Genomic DNA, 19,464 nt, shown 5'->3' with positions numbered 1-19,464 from the left:
CCCGAATACGCGTCCCATAATGCGTGATCTCATTACCGAGAGTCTATAATCGTGAAAGAAAAATTAATTGTTAAATTAACGGAGGGTAAAATAATTGAAAATAATTTCTCCAAGGCATGGAGGGTGCTTTCCGAAGGGAGGTGCAAATTTCGAAGGGTGACAAAGCAGCGCGTCCTTGATGAAGTGAATGAAGTCGTTCAGGGAAACGACGACTCGCGGTGGGAACTCGAATTCGCCCTGCACCTTGGGCGTGCAGTTTCAGCAGATGTTTGCCTTGCAAAATAGTGCATCAATTTTTAATAACGACGAGACGTCAGCCCTCCGCCACGAGAGTCTCTCGGTTTCTGGGTTAAGGCGTTCTCCCTTTTCACGGCGGAGAGATTGCTCTGCATCTTTCATAAAGCGCTGATCTTTGGGATCCGCTGAAATATGTGGTCGGAGTTCTCCTTACTTTGGAACCACCACTACAAACGACGTCCTCGTGACGCGTCCTCTCGATCTCGGGACAAAACTCTTTGTTGCACTTTCAGAGAGCCGATCTGGCGGTCGCCTCCATGACGATCAACTACGCCAGAGAAAGCGTAATCGACTTCACAAAGCCCTTCATGAACCTCGGCATAGGGATCCTCTTTAAGGTGAGTCCTGTAATTTAACACGTGTACCAAAGTACCTAGGAAAATCCAAAACACTGAAATTCAGGGTGAGACATTTTTTACCCTATTTTTAGAGACCGATAGAATGGTTAGAGGTATCGATCGTTACTCGTGAAGGTGTTTTATCGGGACAAGGTGTAATGGCTCAACCTGGATGTAATTTTCTTCGAGGTACCTCGGGTCCTCCGAGAGTATCTGCTGCAGAAGTTCGAAATATATCGAATAAAGTCAAGTCGAAGAAGGCCGGAGGCCTGTGTCGTTACCCGAGAAATACTGCGAATTTTTCGGAGTAACGGCTCGAGTATCTTAGAAATTTGCCGCGAGCGGTACAAGAGAAGAATTTAAAAATGGATAAAAAAATAATCAACGGCACAGATGTTCGTATTATTGGACAGATGATTTCGGAGGGTCGGAAGAAAATTTAGTGGTGGAATTTGAAGTCCGGTCAGGCGTCACGGGACGATCGATTCGCCGAGAAGGTTTGCGGAACGCAGCTCGCAAGCATTCGCTCGTTTCGCGGGAAAGTCGCAAAAAGAAGTAGTCGTAGAGCCTTAGGAGTATACAGGCATAAAAAGGAGCGATTTCGTCGCATCGTCGAGAGTCAACTTTATCCTCGCCCCGCTCGTCTGCCCGGAAATATTCTCCGCAGGCTCTACTTTATCCACTGGCTTTTGCACCCTGAGAAAGAAGTTGCACTCGCGACGTTCCCTGGCTTTCGCGAATGCTCCTTCCTTTCCTTTCCGTCTGAAAAAAAGATACTTCTTATAGAAAACCGAACTTTTATCCGATTTGCGGGTACATTCTCTCTGCAAATCCCGATCCAAGCCCGGGTTCCCAGGTGAGCCAATATTTTCCGACTTTGATAGCCGAACGAGCGACGAAGTCGCCGGAGAAAAATTTCACTTGCATCATTTATTTCCGACAAAATTCCCGATAATAGATTTTCGACCTGAAATATGGCATTCGCTTCCCAGGACACGGTCCACGACGTATCAATTAGGTTTACACGTATCGAGGTGTACGTATCGATAGCCGTTGACAAATCGATCGTCCTACAAGGCGCGACTGATTCGCCCATCGATTGGCCGAACGTTCGGATCGATCGATTGTCGAGTTAAAAAAAAAGCGAAGAAGTCACCTTGCTTCAGAACCGAAAGGGTTCAATCGAGGACTGTCAAAGGGGGACCAAAGCGAGTGCTGTTAAAAAAGTGACTCCATCGGATTCCTAGGGATCTTTTTTCATTACATATCACGACCGCGGGGATTGAAATGCCTATCGACCACATTTAACCGCGGCTTCCAAACGTACAGTTTTACATTTTCAATGTACTTCGCAATTTTCTATTTTTTCCTGATGTTTACTCTACCGAATACCGCGAACGACTATTCGAGGGATCGCCCGACTTTGGCAGGGGGGATTGCTGGACACACAACGGATACATTGACAGGACTTGGTACCGATAGGGTTGAAACGAAAAATCCAAAGTGGAACCAAAGTAGTTTTGCAAACAAAACTAGCGCACTCGCTCGATACACCATTACTCTTCTCTACATACGTCGAAATCGAGGTACGATTGATCGATCCGCCTCTATTATGTATATCCAGTTTCCTTCGACGGAACGTTCGGCCCCCAAAACCAGGTGATCACCGATAGTGTACGTTTGCAAGATTTGATTAGATCGATCGTGGGTCGGTACGATGATTTGAGTTTCAAATTATCGACAAGTATTTTGTGTAGTCCAACTTTTGAAAGTTTCGTCGCACAATACCCTCTCCCGCGTGATAGCTACTGATATCCAGTTGATAATAGAGGGCCGAGCCTCGATATCGGGTGATCGCTTTCCGTAATTACTCGATCGATTCCGCCCTATCGATCCAGACGTCCGAAATGGAGAATTCGTATCAGGTAACTCCCCATATGGGAGTTGTGGCCACCCGAGTAGCTGAATCTCATTATTCGGATATGTGTAGTAGCCATCGGAACCAGTCCAGATCCTGTAATCGAGAGTTGTCCCACCCAGCTGCGGCATCCAGCAATGGGTCGCAGAAACCGGTGAAACATTTTGTGCAGTTCGTATCTATAATTCCTTCCCCAAGGATATGATTAGAATTTCACTCCGGCTCGAGATTTCATGCATGGCGAGGATCGGTCATCCCAGGGTGCAGGGGGATGGCACTCCGCTTAAGCAGAGTGCAATCGCAATCAGCAAGTGCGAGCGGGCAGCACAATTGCCAAATGCAAGTGTGCTCGTTCCATTCTACGGTGTGTTAAACGCCGCGCGATATGGTCCGGCTCGTTAACGTGCGGTTGACAAACGCTCATTGGGTGCCGATAATGCACCTGCATTGACCCATACACTAAACCATTCGATACCATCGCAGTCGCCAACAGCGCCCTTTGTTTCCTCGTTTCGAAGGATTCGTCATAATTACGCGTCACATGTTCGGGCAGAATTTTACGCGTCCATAATCAACGGCATTCTGTAAGTGAAATTACACGAGTCTGACCCAAAACCACGAAGGAGATCGCCAAACGCCTCGATCCATGGTTCCATCTTCCATCCATGATCGATCTCCAACGCTCCCCTGCAAGGTCGCGACGAACGCGGCTGGTTTTAATTAAAATTGTAGCGTAACATAATTTAGGTACCCACCAGCCAACCGACGCGGCTCTTCTCGTTCATGAACCCGCTGGCGGTAGAAATCTGGCTGTACGTGTTGGCGGCCTACATACTGGTGAGCTTCACCCTCTTCGTCATGGCGAGATTCAGCCCCTACGAGTGGAACAATCCTCACCCCTGTCTGGCAGAAAGCGACGTCGTGGAGAACCAGTTCAGCGTCAGCAACAGCTTCTGGTTCATAACTGGTACCTTCCTCAGGCAAGGCAGTGGCCTAAATCCCAAGGTATCATCAGGTGCATCCGACGGAATGCACAACAAATTTGCCGATGGACTTCCGACCCTGATACCAGGCACTTTGAGGTTCCTTCAGGTTCCGTCTTTCTTGACACCCTGAGATGTGTAGAGTGCAACGCGTAATGCCGAAAGCGTTTTTTTCCAGCTCTCGGGGGAGGCGAAAGGGATGGACGGACCCTCTTCAGGGCTTCCATTTTGGTCCATCTTGGCGGTCCACTTTGAACTCTCGCGTGGGGTGGCCTCGTGGACAAGTTCGCAACTGCTAATGGAGGTCTTGTCGGTGTTCCTCAGGTTTCCGGGAGAATGCCGTCCAGGCTGTTCAGCTTCATGAATCCTCTCGCCGTGGAGATTTGGCTGTCGATGCTGGGCGCCTATGTGATGGTGTCGCTGACGATTTGGATCGTGGCCAGGTTTTCCCCCTACGAGTGGGTAGAACCTGCCCCCTGTCCCAGCTGCAAGTGTCCCCTGCAGGTAGGCTCCCGCCAAGTAGTGCAACGTCCAGGTGCATCATCCAGGCCCCAGATTTCGTTAGAAGGGCATTCCGGTAATTGATATAATCCGCGACTACGGTACCCCGGAGGTATGTTTAACACGACGTAAAAAAAAAAAAAAAAAAATAGACGACGTCGGTCGATCTCGTTTAGCATTTTCAATACACTTTTCGTCTGCACTTCCGTGAATTTCCATAACAGCCTGATGAATTGCCCGCGGTCCGGATTATTCGACAATATAAATTTGCATTGCCGCGCGGGAAATGCATCTCTGCCGGGGAGGGAAAAATGGGTATCGGGGTAACATCGATGCAAAAAAATGCATCCACAGCCAGGACCAACCTATAGGCTTTCCGGTGCGATCCGTGGTAAGGACCGTCGGAGTGCAGTTTTGCCCCCCGTGTAATTAGAGCTTGTAATTTTGCACCACTTGGCGGGGGTTACGCTATCAGGGCGGTCACGTCGGCTCCCTAGAACCTGACAGCGACGACATCGAGCTGCCCACGAACGTCAACGAATTCACCATGGCCAACAGCTTCTGGTTTACGGTCGGCACCCTGATGCAGCAAGGCAGCGACCTCAACCCCAAGGTAACGACATCGCAGAGTCGGCAAAATTCGAGACGACCGTACAAAATGTTTTTTTTCCGACTGTTCCAACGGACGACTCGCCGCGGTGCTTCCCGTCTTTACGCCAGGTCGAAGGAGACGCGACACGACTTTCGGAGCATCTTTGAAAGACTCGGGAATTCTGAAAAGGTCTCTTTTCATCTCGACTCGCGCCTATTGTGAGCCGGCGAAGACTCGGACCATCGGATCCAGGGATTCGAGAGTCGAGAATCTCGTTTCCCTCGATAAGAGCCGAAGAGCCGGAAGCTCGGTCGAGCTTTTAGCGTCCTCGTTAAGCGTTTCCAGCGGTAAATGGCAAGCACCTCCACGAGTCTCTCCGTTTTGCCTTACGAAGCTACGGCAACGTCTCGAGCACCATATGAGTACACCGTAGTGTTTTCCGAGATTTTCCTCCTCGAGGCTCTCCCCTCTTCCCTGCCTCCACTTCTCCGTCTGGGAAGTCTTGAGAGGTCGACGGAAAGACCTTTTGAAATTCGTTACCCTCTTTAAGGGAGTTAAATGTATAGTCTCGGAGCTTAAGAATGACCAGAGACCCGAGTTACCGAAGCATGCCACCCCTGCATGCACATAGCGGACGAGCACCTTATGTTTTTTCCGACGTCATGTATTTTCAACCACCCTGCATGCCGACGCGACCCCCTGCAAGCTCGTTCCCGTGAAACCTCGCGACTCGTAGCCATACAACTTGTATCGTCTTTGAGATAACTACGTGGGGCCGAGTCTATGGGAGTTGGTCCCGGAGAGGTGTTTCTTAGGTAGAAGTAGTTCAAGGAAAATCACCAAACTATCCTCGTCTCAGGATGGAGCCGTGCAGTCGCTCGATGACGTTAACGTTGACGGGGGAAATTGATAAAAATCTCAAGTACAAGCATCGTTGACAAGAGTGTAAAAAAAATCGCATACGAGAAGAACGCTCGAGGAGAGAGACCAAGAGAGACCTGTCTGGTGCAACATTTGCATTGTGCATCGCCATTGTATGCACCGTATCCGCGTTGGCAGGTGCACGCGTAGTTTGGGTTCTCCACGGGTGACAGATTGCAAGTTTTTCCAATTTCTCCTGTTTTTTTCCCTCCTTCATTTGGATGTCTCTCTCCCTCTTTCCAGTGTTCGCCTCTCCAGTGGCCGTAGCCGTTCCGCTCCATTGGACGCCTTTTTATCCACTTTTTTTTATATTCTTCCTCCTCCTTCCTGCCTTTGGGCCCCTCTAATTGTCTAGGTCGCTCCGTAAGCGAATACGTTCTCTCGAAAACCCGGACACGTCGCATTCTCCCGATGCCTCATCACCCTCGCGGCTCCCTTTCGCGATTGTCCTTGCCGGACTTTTTATCCCGGCTTGCCCTTCCTCGCCGTAGGAAATAATTTCATTACACCGCGATTTGAACAAAGAGTCGAGTCACCGGGAAGACGGTGCTTTTCAATTTTGCTTTCTTTCGCGAAAAACTCTCCCTCGGCGCTCGACCCAATTCCTGGGTTCCCTCCTGAGAGGTCGACGAAAGAACGCGAAGCATTCGCCGGTAATAAGCACGGCAATGCGTGCGAAAGCTCCGGGCCATCCGAGAGAGACGGCTCGAAAAGAAATATTTGCAAAACTACCCGAGCCTCCGTCGGAGAAAAAGCTCCAAAAGTCGCGAAGAAATCCCCGCCGAGGCGGAGACGCCGAACCGAACGGTGATTTACCCTCCACGACCGTCGACCCTCTTCGAGCACGGTCTTGGGAACTCTTGCAATTAAAACGCTTTTTCGTTCCCCTACTCGCAAAAATCTTTTAAACCCGGCCCCGACGCAGGGCCAGCCAATGACTCGTTTAAAAGTTGCAAGCCGAGGCTCCAAGTTTAATTTGAAAATTTCTCCAAGTCTCTGCCGGACCTCGGACTCCGGACTCAAGGTGGGGTGTTGGTTTAATTAAATAAACTCCTTGTTTTCGTTTCGAATTGTTCGTAGCGACATTTCTTGATATTTGTCCGGTTTCGATCGGGTTGGGCTGATAGGCGTTTGGGATTCCTTGTTTATAAGAGGTAATCGTTGGGTCCGTCGATGCTTTCGAGTTCTAACGAGGAATATTCAATCTTCGGGGACAGCTGCGAAAACGGGGGCGAAATTATCGAGCCGGAAGTAATTAATGTCGAAAGCTCCGTTTGTACAGTTGCACGGCACAGAGCGCGTGGATAACGACTCCGGTCACGGGGGAACAACGCAAACTGCGAAAAGGTTTCCCCCTGTTTCCTTTTCCTTTGCAGTCTACCTTTTTCAGGGTTAACTCCACCTAACCTTGCCGAGATCGCGAGCTCCTTTACATTCGCATTTTTCATGCCGCATGGGAATGCATCCTGCATCCGTGCATGCAGTTTCCGTTCGTTTCCCGATTTGCCTCGCTAGACGCCCAATGTTCCCTTGAACACCTTCCGTTGCCCCGGCATCTTCGCGTAAACTGAAACTACTACGTAAAATAACAAAAATAAGAGAAAGACCCGCAAAACTCTCATCCCTACCCAGGTGGAATTTACGCAGGAACTTTTTAACGAAGTACATTCATACGGCTTAGCGTAATTTAAGTCGTTATTTGTTTAAAAAATACAGACGAAGGAGTAAGAGATCATTCCAGTCTAGAGAGCCAAGTAGAGTAGCACTTGCATGCAAGTTCGATCTCGGTGGATTCAAGGTACTCTTCGGACTCCCAATAGTCACCGCCCTCGGTATTTATTTTTACGGCATGTCGATCAATGTGTACCCTCCATGTCCGGGTGCATGCGAAATTTTTTCCAAACCCTAGTTGTACCGAAAAACGAGAGTAGGTCTTTCGAGGTGGTTACGAGACGGAAGGGTGTCTACGAAAATCATCACGGTGACTATCGAGGTCTGTCATGTACACATGTACAACATATGGTGCTGGCCGGCTCTGTTGGCATGTATGTACATGCGGGGATGTCGTCGCTGCCACTTCTTCAGCATCCGCGAGACTCGCGACACGGTTGGCCACAATGGAATATCATTAGGGGTCTTAATTTACATGCCAACTCCGCTCTCGCGCTGCAGGATGCACCCGGGTGTGGCTCATTGCAACGCACCGCGGGTTGCTCCAAAAGAAAGAGAGAAAAAATACCGTGTCGCGAGTCGCGACCGCGGGATGAAATGTCGGTTGATACGTCGAGATTAGGCGAGTAATAAAGTTATCCCCGGCGACGATGTGCGTGAGAGTCATTCGAGTCTCCCAAAAATGCAGAAGCGGCCAGAAGTGGGTGCAGCTTCCGTACCCCGTGTATGCAATCATTTGCGTGCCCGGAATTTTTTCCGGAATCCACCCAGTGAGATAACGAGACCGTAACGAAGCTGATGGCCATATTGAATACGAAATTTAAATAAAACTGGCCATTACTGTCGCTACGACTTGGCGGGGAAAATCGTCATTACGCGTTGCCGGAATTACCGTCCAGGGCTCGGCGAGGGCAGATAAATTAGAACCATATCTTTAATTGGCACACGTATTTCGTACTGCAGGAAGTAATTACGAGTGGCCAGCCCTGACATAAATCAGGGCGAACCGATACCCGTTGTGTTTTGAGCTTTAAAGCCGCCCAGAGGGGAAATAACGAGGGGGAGCGCCATAATTGCCCGAAGATTCCTTGTAGCTTCTGCAAGGATCCTAGGTAATGCTGATAACGACGCAACGGGGGAGCGGGACGATTCCTCTTTTCGGTTCCTCGGAAGGAGACCAACGAACGCAGCTCTTTCCTTTTCCCAGGGATCGAGAGTTAAACGCTGGTATCAGGGGCGGAAACTTCCAGCCACAATCGCGAGTCTCGAGCATAAGCGAATTTTATTCCGCAAAGCTCCTCGAGGAAAGCAAGATCCCGGGGATCTTCGCCTTGACACCAGGGATGCTGATGGGTTTTCGATCGATCCTTCGAACTGTCATTAGACTCGAAGTATGGCATCGGAGATCTTCGACTTCCTCCTCGAGAATGCATTTAAAACCATTTAACAAGGCCTGCCGGGTTAACGGATGCGGACCGTGATCTTGGGTGGCTTTCGCGAGCTCACCAAAGATGCCTTATGACACTTTGCCGAGGATGATAAAATGGGAATATAAAATCGAACAGCGATTTGCTTGCAGCGAGACTCGCCCACCCACGCGAAGTCGAGGCCCCCGAGGCGGTTTTAAGTTTACTTTGATCTCGATTGAATTTAGGCCACCAGCACGAGAATTGTCGGCGGAATTTGGTGGTTCTTCACGTTGATCATCATCTCCTCGTACACTGCCAACCTGGCGGCTTTCCTGACGGTGGAGAGGATGATAACGCCGATCGAAAACGCGGCCGATCTCGCCGAGCAAACCGAGATCTCTTATGGCACCCTTGAAGGAGGAAGCACGATGACGTTCTTCCGGGTAAGACTGAGAAAAAAATATTTATTTATCGGTCATTGCTGCCGGTTTCTCTTGAATTTTACCCGGGATCCTAATTTACGAGCATTCGATCGCTTGGATCGTATAAAGATTTTAAAGAGCGCAACCAACGTTTATTTAGTTCCATCCGATTTCTTCGAAAGCTTTTTCGCGATACAAACTCTGCACGTGCATCGCGTTACACAAGTCGGAGAGCCAAGTGTGAGTCCTAAAAAGGAAATGGAATTTTCCGGTCCAATCGGAAGTCGTGGACTGATTCCAAACAGACACGAGAAAGGTTTCCCTTACGAAAAGACTCCGAAAAGAAATCATTCCAGAGATCAACTCCCTAAATGAAAGTTTTCACCCTTTAGAAAGTTCCGCAGGGTCACCGCGCTTTTGGCTTCTACGTGTCTCGGCGATTCGCTCGCTATCGAATTCTCTGAAATTGGCAGGGATTGCGGGAAAATAAAAAATCTCTGGAAATTATTTAATTTTTGTGGTGGTTTGCTAGGACTCGAAAATCGGGATTTACCAGAAAATGTGGAGATTTATGGAGTCGAAGAGGCCTTCCGTCTTTGTCTCCACGTATGAAGAGGGTGTCAAAAGAGTGCTCGAAGGCGACTACGCTTTTTTAATGGAATCCACGATGCTCGATTACGCGGTACAGAGGGATTGCAATCTCACGCAAATCGGAGGCTTACTGGATAGCAAAGGATATGGAATCGCTACTCCGAAAGGTAAATTTCTGAGTTCTCGACCGATATGTCTGCAACGAGTTCTGATCGTCGAAACGTTGATTCCTCTTGCCTAGGATCGCCTTGGAGGGACAAAATATCCCTCGCCATCTTGGAGCTGCAAGAGAAAGGGGTAATACAAATTCTTTACGACAAGTGGTGGAAGAACACCGGGGATGTGTGCAACAGGGACGAGAAGAGCAAGGAGAGCAAAGCCAACGCTCTTGGAGTCGAGAATATTGGTGAGTTCTCCATTGTTTTTGATACGTTGGCAAAGCAAAAGTCATTAGAATTCTAACTTACATTTTGATATGTACTTTATCGATTAAAATTGAATCTTTCCTGGAAAACACCAGGGACAAAGAAATGGTCCCCTGCGAGGACCTACGAATACCAAGAATAGGAATCTCAGGGAAAGCGAGAATTTTTATTTCGCGTCCGAGTGTCACTTTGACTAGTATCTTGAGAGAATATTATCAGTAGGTGAAATCCCGCAGAGATATCCTCATTGAAACTACGCGAACGGTCTCCGGGATAGGAAATAATATTTTTCCTACGAAGTCCAAATTTTCACGCAAAATCTCTTCGACTCTTAGGGGACCGTAAAAATTCGACTACCGCGAGTGACGCGAAATTTCACCGATTTACCTACAACTGGCTGCATAAAATTCGAGCCGTAATGGCGAAAGCCTTTCCCGGAGCAACGAAATGTCCAAGGTAGTCAAGACCCCGGAGAATGACTCCACGCAATTGCCAAAAGACGGGAAACTGGGACAGCGCGCCGGCTGGAAATGCTCGAAATTGCAGCAAATCAATGCATAAGTATGTGCCACCTTCGATCACACCCCACACAAAAGCGAAAATTTGCAGAACGAGCCGCTTCGACGGGTACGACCGTGTACGAGAGAGTACGGCTCGTTCGATACATCAATTTGAAGGGAAGAACGGTTAACAACGCGCCAAATTGCACGAGCGACTCCTGAGATTCCGAAAATAGAGAAAAGACAGCTCGAAAATTCATTTCCGGTGGATCCAAGATTTTTTGAATAAAAAAATCTATTTTATTACTATATTTTCTCGCGTCATTGACGAGATCGCTGCCGAGGACGGGCAAATCTTTGCCCAGTTAATGGCTAATCTTCGCCTCTGCCAAGGACCTCGTTCTCTCTCAGCTCGGTTTTCAAGTGGCTATTACACGAGTGGGCCCGAGATTAAGACGAAATTCCCATGGTACAGGACTTATCGCGAGTTTCTGGAGCATCGGCACGGGGTACGTCGGCGGAAGTGCCATTTGGATGCAGCGGGTGCTGGTAATCCGGAAGCTGCGCCGTCCAATCCTGGGAGAGTTCCTCCTCTTTGGTTCCAAGGCGCATCTCGCGTCGCTTTTTCACCCCCCACGAGTCCGTACGTCCTGTAACTTGTTCCTGCATTGGCGGAGATACCGGCGCGAATTCTCGTTATCACCAGAAACTCACCAGCCCTGCCCTGGGAGATAGGCGCGAGTCCGACCTATGACGAGCAGCCACCCTAAGCGGAACTCGCGCTCCGGCTTCCGGTGTCACCTAAATCATGACACCAAGAGTTATGCACATCCGGCAAGCTCGCACGGGAACCCTGCCCTCTCGTGTGACTCCAACTCCCTAAAGTAAGGACCAAAAGGGTTACGTTGGGGACGGTTCGATGGGCGGGAGAGTTCGCGACCGGGAAGACAAAAGAGAGTACAGAGGAGGAACGAGAGAAGGAAATCCGAAACGTCTCGAATATTCCATCGGGACGCACCAACTGCGCGGTAGTATCTTTGACCTCGCCTCGGAAACTTTTTTAATCCCAAGGATTTCTCCAAAATGTCTTCCCCGGGGAGTGACGGTTCGGCGCTCCATATCCGGAGCAGGTCGGAACGAAGATGCCCTACGTGCTGATGGATTGAATTCTCAGCTTTTCGAATTCCTCCCCGAGTTTACGGAACTATGGAGACGGAGTTTCCACGGAAACAAGGGAGGGTGAACTCGGAGGTGGAGATCCTGTCGCCACCGCTAGAAAGGGTTGTACGGTAAAAAAGGGAACGCTTTAACAGAGTTTGCGGAGACGAGGAGCGGATTCATCTAAGTGTTCACGACTTTAAAGTTACTCCGCCGAACAAAAATGTCGGAGTAAAGACGTCCGAGTGTAATTTCGGCACGAGCAAGGGGGACCAACTCGCGCAAGGAAAGTTGCACCCCGAAGCTTCGTTAAGCGGAGGGTACCCTATCCGGTCCTTTCATCACGGGCTTGCAAAACTCACTTTATGAGTAGTTAAGGCGTGCCCTCGAAAACCTCCGGGGGACTCGGAATCTGGAAAACAAGGAAAACCACAAGAATCTCATAAAACCTTCCCGGCGAACGATACAACTCGGAACAGATCACCCGGAAGTAGTAGCCAGAGGAGTACGGAAAAGAAGGTCAGCTTTCCTGGCTCGAGAGCTTTAATATCCTCAACCTTGCGCTTTCTGGGCACAACCAAAAAACAAAGCAAGCAGCCAAGAGGCATCGCCAGAATAATAACGGGAGAAACATCAATCCCCGCCGTCGTAATATTCCGAGTAAAAAGGAGAATCGATCCTCTTCGCTATTCCGCAAAAATAGTTAATTCTACCCGCTTCAAACTCCACTTTAATAGGAATCAGGGATGCAGATTCAATGTGGCGGCACCGATGAAGATTTGCCGATGGTATTGCCGATATCCCTTCTCGAGACGTCACAAATATCATTCTCGGTGTGCCAATTGTTTGTTTAACTCTGATAAAACTCGATTTTCATGCGTTTAGCTTCGATCGAGGAGTTTCGTCCCTCGCAAGCTCGAGTCGAATCGCGTCCACCTCGGGGGTGGTTTCTCCGCCCCCGCAAGTAAAGGGGCTCTCTTCTTCGCCGGAGAAAGCGGAGGAGGACTCCACGAAATCGTGTCAAGAATAGAGATGCGATCTCACCTTCGGCCGACGATGCAACGGCCCATGGAAAAATGTCCAAGTTTTGATAAAGTCCGTAACCGGTCGCACCCATGAATACATAGTGGCCTCTTTTTACAGGCGCGGCACGAGCGCCGATGCGACTCGTCCCTTGTAAAGTAACGACGAAAAGGAGTCCAAAGAGATTGTCATGTGCGGATTTAGGCGAGCAAGGCCCGTATAACTCTTCCGGGTTATGCGCGATCCCTGGATTCCGATCCCGGAGGTCGTACGTGTCGCGGCGTTGCACCCTATGAACCCTATGCACCTCCTGCACCCCATACACCCCATACACCCCGTGCACCACATGCACCCCCATGCAGCTGCATTCGCGACTTGATTCCTATGGCATTTATATTCCGCCTGTATTCCTGGTGGCCCACTAAATTCTTGGGACGCGCTGTCGAACGGCTCCAGGAGAATCCTGATTTTCTACCTTTTCTGGAATCCACAATGGGGCATAGTGTTGCTCCCAGAAGTCTCGACTCGTCGTTGTCTCTCTTATGTTTCCATCTGGAGAAACTGAGGGAGATGGTTATAGAAATGAATTTTTTATTCTCCTTCAAGGGGGAGTCTTCGTGGTACTCCTCTGCGGCCTCGCTCTGGCCATCCTTGTGGCCATTCTGGAGTTCTGCTGGAACTCGAAGAAGAACGCCCAATCGGACAGAGTAAGTTTATTAACTATTCGAGTAGTCCGTTCCCAGATATATGTGTAACATCAAGTATTGCATGAACTCGTGAAACCTTGCCTAAATGATACTTTTTGAGGAACAATGGCGTCCAAACTCGTGTCTCCTCTGATCTCGAAATTTAAGCTCACGGCTGGGTCTGATATCGAGAAATATCGTTATGACAAATTATTTCGTATCACCCTCGCGTTTCCTATCGGGAAATATAAAAACGAAGGGGACGAGTTACGATTTCGACTCAAAAACAATAGTTACGAGAATCGCTCGGGCAAAATGTCGCCACCGGAAGCATATCAGTCGTTATTCATGATCGATGTAACAAATTCCGAACGATTCTCGATGTACATCCCGCTGCATGCATCCTGTGCTAATCGTTGCGTCGTTGTCTGATGTTGTAAAGTATAATTGACGTATCGCATCCTCTTAATAGTGTTCTCTAGTAACTCATGCGACCGCATTCATCTCCATGGTAAATTTGACGATACGTGATCTTGTGTAACAATTTCGTAAACAGTTTCCTATTTGTCGTGCTGTACATATTTGATATCGAACCATTGGTCCATCACAACCTGCTAAAATTGACAAGTAAGCCATAATCGATATCGATATCTGGAATTTTGGCATCGGCGATTTCATGTTCAGATTATCATCCTCCCCTCAACTGGAGTGTAGAAGAGACGCGATAAATGTTTAGGCCTCCCTAGACAATTTTGTCGTAAATCCCTCGACAATTTGTGTGTTGTCCAGGAATTAACCTTTTAATTCCATGTGACTATTTTTTTTTGTTTTAAGTCGATTCCATAAAACACTCAAAATTTGCTAACGTAGTAGTGCTCTCTAAAAGCCCCGAGTATCATGGTAAATATTCTCAACTCTATCCGACCATTAGCACGATATCCAACCCTCTTGCCCTTGTAACGAAGTTACATCAACAATTAAGATCGCTCCAACAAACTTGATAAAGTCGATCCTCTCGGGAAGCTTATTGCTGTTCATAAATTAAACAATTCCGAGATATCGCCATTTCGAGGCAACGCTGCGACATGATTAGACGATGCAAGCTCTTTGTTGGGATTTCTGTCATTAACGGCTGACCTAATTTTCTATGTACCTACTTTCATCGGCATTTCTCTCACTTTAACAAAAATGACAAGTTTTAATTTACGGAAAATTCGAACCTGTTCGCGTCGAAGCTGACCGGTGCACCGGGCGATGCACTACAGCCGACCACCGCATTATCACGGCATTAATGTTGTAAAAAGGGGATACCATGGCATTACCATGATAATTCCACGGTTCAGCGTATCAAGTGAGGGGGTAATTAAATCCCGATTTCAGATGAACCTTTTCGATTATCGATATTTTCGGGAGAGAAAACGCAATTTGAACGCGACTTGCGGTGAGTCTTGCGAAGCTTGCCTCGTCTATGCATATTTTGGAGTTCGAGGAACTCGGTGGTGGTATCGGATGAGGAAATGAGGTGTACCAAAAATGAACGCACGCAGTCCCTGTGCGCCGAGATGGCCTCGGAGCTGCGCTTCGCGGTGCAATGCGGCTCGCGGCAGAGACCAGCCGTAAAGTCGCGCTCACCTGCAGCTGTACCTTGCGCCAGATGCAGTCCGCATTCCTCTACCAGGCGGAATCGCTACTGCAGCCACGAAGAGACCACCTACATACCGAGCATCGAGATACCTCGATTAAATGGTGTAAGTCCTGTCCTGCACGAAGGGCCCACCTACCTCGGGGCGACTCCTCCGGAAAATCAATTTTCCCGCGGTCAAACAATTTTCCACGTGAATTTTATCGGTCACATCGGAACACGCGTGCGATCTGGACACCAAACATGGGCAGTCGAATTAATAAGAACGACTACCCATTATAATAGCTTGATAGCTTAATTCCGAAGTCGAGAATCGAACAGGGGAGAGCAGGGTAAACGAAAATGAGAGAGCAAAAACTTTCCCGGGAAGTTCCCTCCGAGGTAGGGAAACTGCACTCGAGCCACGACCGTTCGATTTCTGCGCCCTCGCAAAGTCGCTTCCAAAGCTCTGAAGTATATTTACCATAGTATTATTAAACCGAGGAAATCGAGCCTCCCGATTGATGAATCCGCCCGGAAGCGGCGAGCAAACTCGACCACTTAAATTCAGATGCCTCGCCAGGAGGTAGAGGGGTGATAATGAATTTTTGCATTTTTCAAATGGAAAAGAAAAGCTCCGATCGCGGATCGGTGAAACGATTCTTTCGGGGGAGGTTCCAAATTCCCACGGAAAATATAGTAATGGGCTCCGGTCTGGCTTCGAGGCCAAAAGTCAAATTCAAATTTTCAGCGGTCATACCTCACGGGCTTCATCGAACGGAAATGAAAAGTCTTTAATGTCCCGAGCGATGCATCAGACCCGTCGAGCTCTCGAAAGGACAAAACGGAGCGGAGTTTCGGGACGAATTGAACGATCGCAGCTCGAACGCAGTTTCGAGAGTCCAACTTTTACCAATAACGTCTCAAAAAGCTCAAAAGGGGGATCTAATCCAAATCCGTCGCCGATTAAGGGAGTATCGAGCTCGTAATAAATTTCTCCGTCTCGTAGCGTCGCATTTACGTGCGACTCTCGGCTTGAACATGTACCGAGGGAGAGTGCCATTGTGTGAACGTGACACGTGTGTATATACGTATATGTGCGTCAGTGTTATGCATTTTGGCACGCCAAACCTTGCCACTTAGTTAATTGACTTTTCGCGCGAACTCCGGGCTGAATTGACTTAACACGCTTACATACGCAACACTTGATACCCAACCTCGACTTGCATGTGTGTTTCAGTGTATTGTCGTTGCAGAAGTCGGATAATCGGCCCTCGAACGAGATCATTCCCTTAAGCTCGGTATTCTTGTGCTCGATGGCTCATCTCTAATACTCGATATAGGCGATAAAGTCGATTAATATCAGGGATTGCCTCGGGCGAAACGTCGGAATTTTGACGAGGGCGATTTTCGGAGGATCCATCGACAAAATTGTGTCGACGTTCCCAGGGAATGGCCGAACTTTCCGGCGCCCCTTTCCGAACAGAGTTTAACGTCAATTCCAGGGGCGACACGAAATCGCCGCGTTTTCGGAGCCCTCTCTGGGATTTCCCTGTCGGGAATTATTCCCACAGCTCGGGGACTCTTTCGGAGCTCCCATCTCCGACGACTCGAACTTTCCACAACGGAGCGTCTTTAATATCGAGCGGTCTTCATCGATTTCTTCGAGTTGGCCGTGGACCTCTTTGCTCGTGAAACGAGCTGTATTAATGCATACCATTTACGCTGACGCGGTACAAATGGCGCAGGAGTCACTGGGACGATGTAGAGTGACTTCGAGGGGCCGAAGTAGATTTCTAGAAGAGCTTTTCCGAGCTCAGCGTTGAATGTGCGATACATGACTCGACTACGTCGCCGGAACAGCCCAAAGTCGAGGGGACGTTCGCGGATCCGGAATTGCGAGCTGGCTTTACCCTCGCAACTGCATGCGTGCACTTCTCAAAACCACCCTGATAAAAATCGATATAAATCTACGCTGGCATTTTTATCAGGGCAGAACTCTGGATCGTTCCTCGAGTCCCTTCCTTCCCAAATTTCCGTGTTTTAGGGACGAAATTCCCTGGATCTCCAGTTTCTTCTCTGAAAATTTCAAAGATTACAATTTAAATCCTAATTACCCGCGAACCGAAACCATCCTGGAGAAGGATGCCCCAGCTGCAGGTAAATTTAGATTAAAGGAGCTCTTCGAACTTCGCTCGGGGGTGGGAAGAATGGAGTCTCCAAGGAGTCGAGTTTTCAACTCATTCCGAAAACGAGACGCCGGAAGGGGAGCCGCAAGGAAATGCGGTTCTGCGAGCTCGCGCCTTCCGGCAGGACAGCCGCCATCTTGGTATAGCTAACACTGTTGGTAACTCTCAGCAGGAGGGTGGTGCGTTGCCGATGACGGAGATGAAGAAGTCATTGAGCTTCGATCAAGTGGCAGCTGCCCGTGGAGGGAACACCTAGCACAGGCCTCCTCCTCTTCGTCTTCAACCACCGCCCTGCAAAACCCCCACGCACACGCGTCACACACACTGCCACTCACACAGTCACAGTCACAGCCACAGTCGCACGCACAAACATCAACCTCCTCCGAGGCAAAGGCGGGGCTCTTCAGGCATCGCCTTGGCTCAAGGTAATCAAATTCCTCCTATCCATCGGCGATAACTTCATCTTCGACCTCGGCTGGAGACCTTGCGAATCCTGCTGGAAAATATCCGGAAGACCTGCAAATTGATAGAATTTCAATTTCTAAGTCACACCTCAAAAAATACGGCAAATCCAGCAGATGTCGCGTAGGATCATCGAAGTATCCTTTATAATCCTTAATTTCTGCTTATTTAACGTTAATTTCTTACATTTTGACAATCCGGCCACGCAGGAGAGGTGGGCTGAATTCGGGGAAGCGTCCTTATTTTTCGGGGGTATAGGATTCTTGGATGAAACGGTTTATGGGACGATCCAACAAGAAGGATTTCGAGGATTCGGCCCATCTCGTTTTCCGCGTGGTCGGGACTTTCAAGACGCGTTGCGCGGGTCGATAGCACCGGCGAATCTCACCCTGTGTAATTTCCTACAGAGACGTTGGAATTTCAGGAGGTGACAATCCTGAGAGCATCCTGTGGAGGTTTGACTGCGACCTGGCAGGTGAGCCCGACGTGGTGATATCCCCGCCACCCCCGCCACCCCCGCCTTCGGCGGCGATTTCAAGGACCACGACTCTTTGACCGATACTCGAAGAGGTGCCCACGGGGGTGCCGATCCAGAAGGAGCTTCCCACGCAAACTTGCGTCGCGGTGAACGTGGATCAAAAGGAGACCTGCTTATAGCGACGCCCCGTCGCCCGAGAGGTCGCGAGGACGTCACATTGAGGTCCTGATAGACACCCACGAAGAAACGTTTTCAGGGTCCTGACTTGCCAGGAATTTTTCCAAATCCCCCGAAATCGTCGTCGTGGGAGTCGCAAGAATGGCGAGGACGAACAAGGACGGGACCTCGGGAGGACCATCGACGGACCAAATTTCCAGCCATCACTGCCAAGATGCCTGAGAGAGAACACGGCCCGGAATGAACGCTCGTTCCTCTTGCGAAAATTTCTTACCGCAGCCCTGGTCCGAACGGGGCTTCCTCGGGACGAGGACCTCCTTTGCGGGGGGGTTTAAACGCCAGTTGTCGTCGAGGGGAGCTCGCGCGAAACTCCGAGGGGTGATCCTTGACCTACCCCGAGGGAAGGCTAGGAAAGGACCCCGAAGAGTGTCCTTAGATTCGACAGAAATTAAGCTTTCCTCGGTCAAGGTGACGTTAATCCTTCACTGGGGGTCGCAGGAATTTGCCATTCCAAGTTTAATGCGAGGGCTTGATATCCTTTCTTCGTGGTCTCGCGATGCATCGAATTTTCTTGGGAATTCTTGCGAGACCATTGGCAGGATTTTTATCGTGTTTTCGAAGGCAACGCTCCTCGACTTCGTGAAATCGGCCGCCGATTTGTATCCGAAATTCCGGTTGCGGTTTTAAATTGTGACCAATTCTTCTCGCTGATGTTTCCACGGGAAATGGATTTCGTCTACCTGGTAACGGCGTCGTTGAGAGTGAGTTATGGAGATAAGTAATCGGCCATATTGAGTCGTTTCGCGCTGAAGACCCCGTAGTAAATGGTTCGGCATCAGCGTGAATGCAAATTGCGATTGCGCTACCACTGCGAATGTCAATTTGAATTTTTATACCCGGAATATTAATCCATCGTGGCAAACGCTGAAACGACACTTTTGTACTTAATTGAAAATCGGGGAATACGAGGTGCGATTCTCTTCCACTCGGCGGTGATTTTTCCCAATTGTCATGGTGGAGATAGGCGTCTCGCGAAGATAATTACCGTTTCGGGAAGATGGAAGTTTCTTGCGGGGCGAACTTCTCGAATTTCTATGAATTT

General features: G+C 49.1%; 1 protein-coding gene across 1 annotated transcript in view; it reads left to right on the top strand.

The window, feature by feature from the left end:
• LOC105697530 (glutamate receptor ionotropic, kainate 2) overlaps positions 1-17,674 on the top strand; it is a 36,063-nt gene extending 18,389 nt beyond the window's left edge. Inside the window, exons 9-16 of the mRNA XM_023432679.1 lie at positions 531-635; positions 3,301-3,558; positions 8,876-9,073; positions 9,585-9,810; positions 9,885-10,049; positions 13,356-13,456; positions 14,983-15,181; positions 17,415-17,674. Coding sequence (XP_023288447.1) covers positions 531-635; positions 3,301-3,558; positions 8,876-9,073; positions 9,585-9,810; positions 9,885-10,049; positions 13,356-13,456; positions 14,983-15,181; positions 17,415-17,674 — 1,512 coding nt within the window. The remainder of the gene's footprint in view (positions 1-530; positions 636-3,300; positions 3,559-8,875; positions 9,074-9,584; positions 9,811-9,884; positions 10,050-13,355; positions 13,457-14,982; positions 15,182-17,414) is intronic.
• The last annotated feature ends 1,790 nt before the right edge of the window (positions 17,675-19,464 follow it).

The sequence above is a fragment of the Orussus abietinus genome, unplaced genomic scaffold, assembly GCF_000612105.2.
Source record: "Orussus abietinus isolate OABI.00-Male unplaced genomic scaffold, Oabi_2.0 scaffold39, whole genome shotgun sequence".
NCBI lineage: Eukaryota > Metazoa > Arthropoda > Insecta > Hymenoptera > Orussidae > Orussus > Orussus abietinus.
Note: the sequence above shows the minus strand (reverse complement) of the source record. Positions and strands in the feature narration are given on the sequence as shown.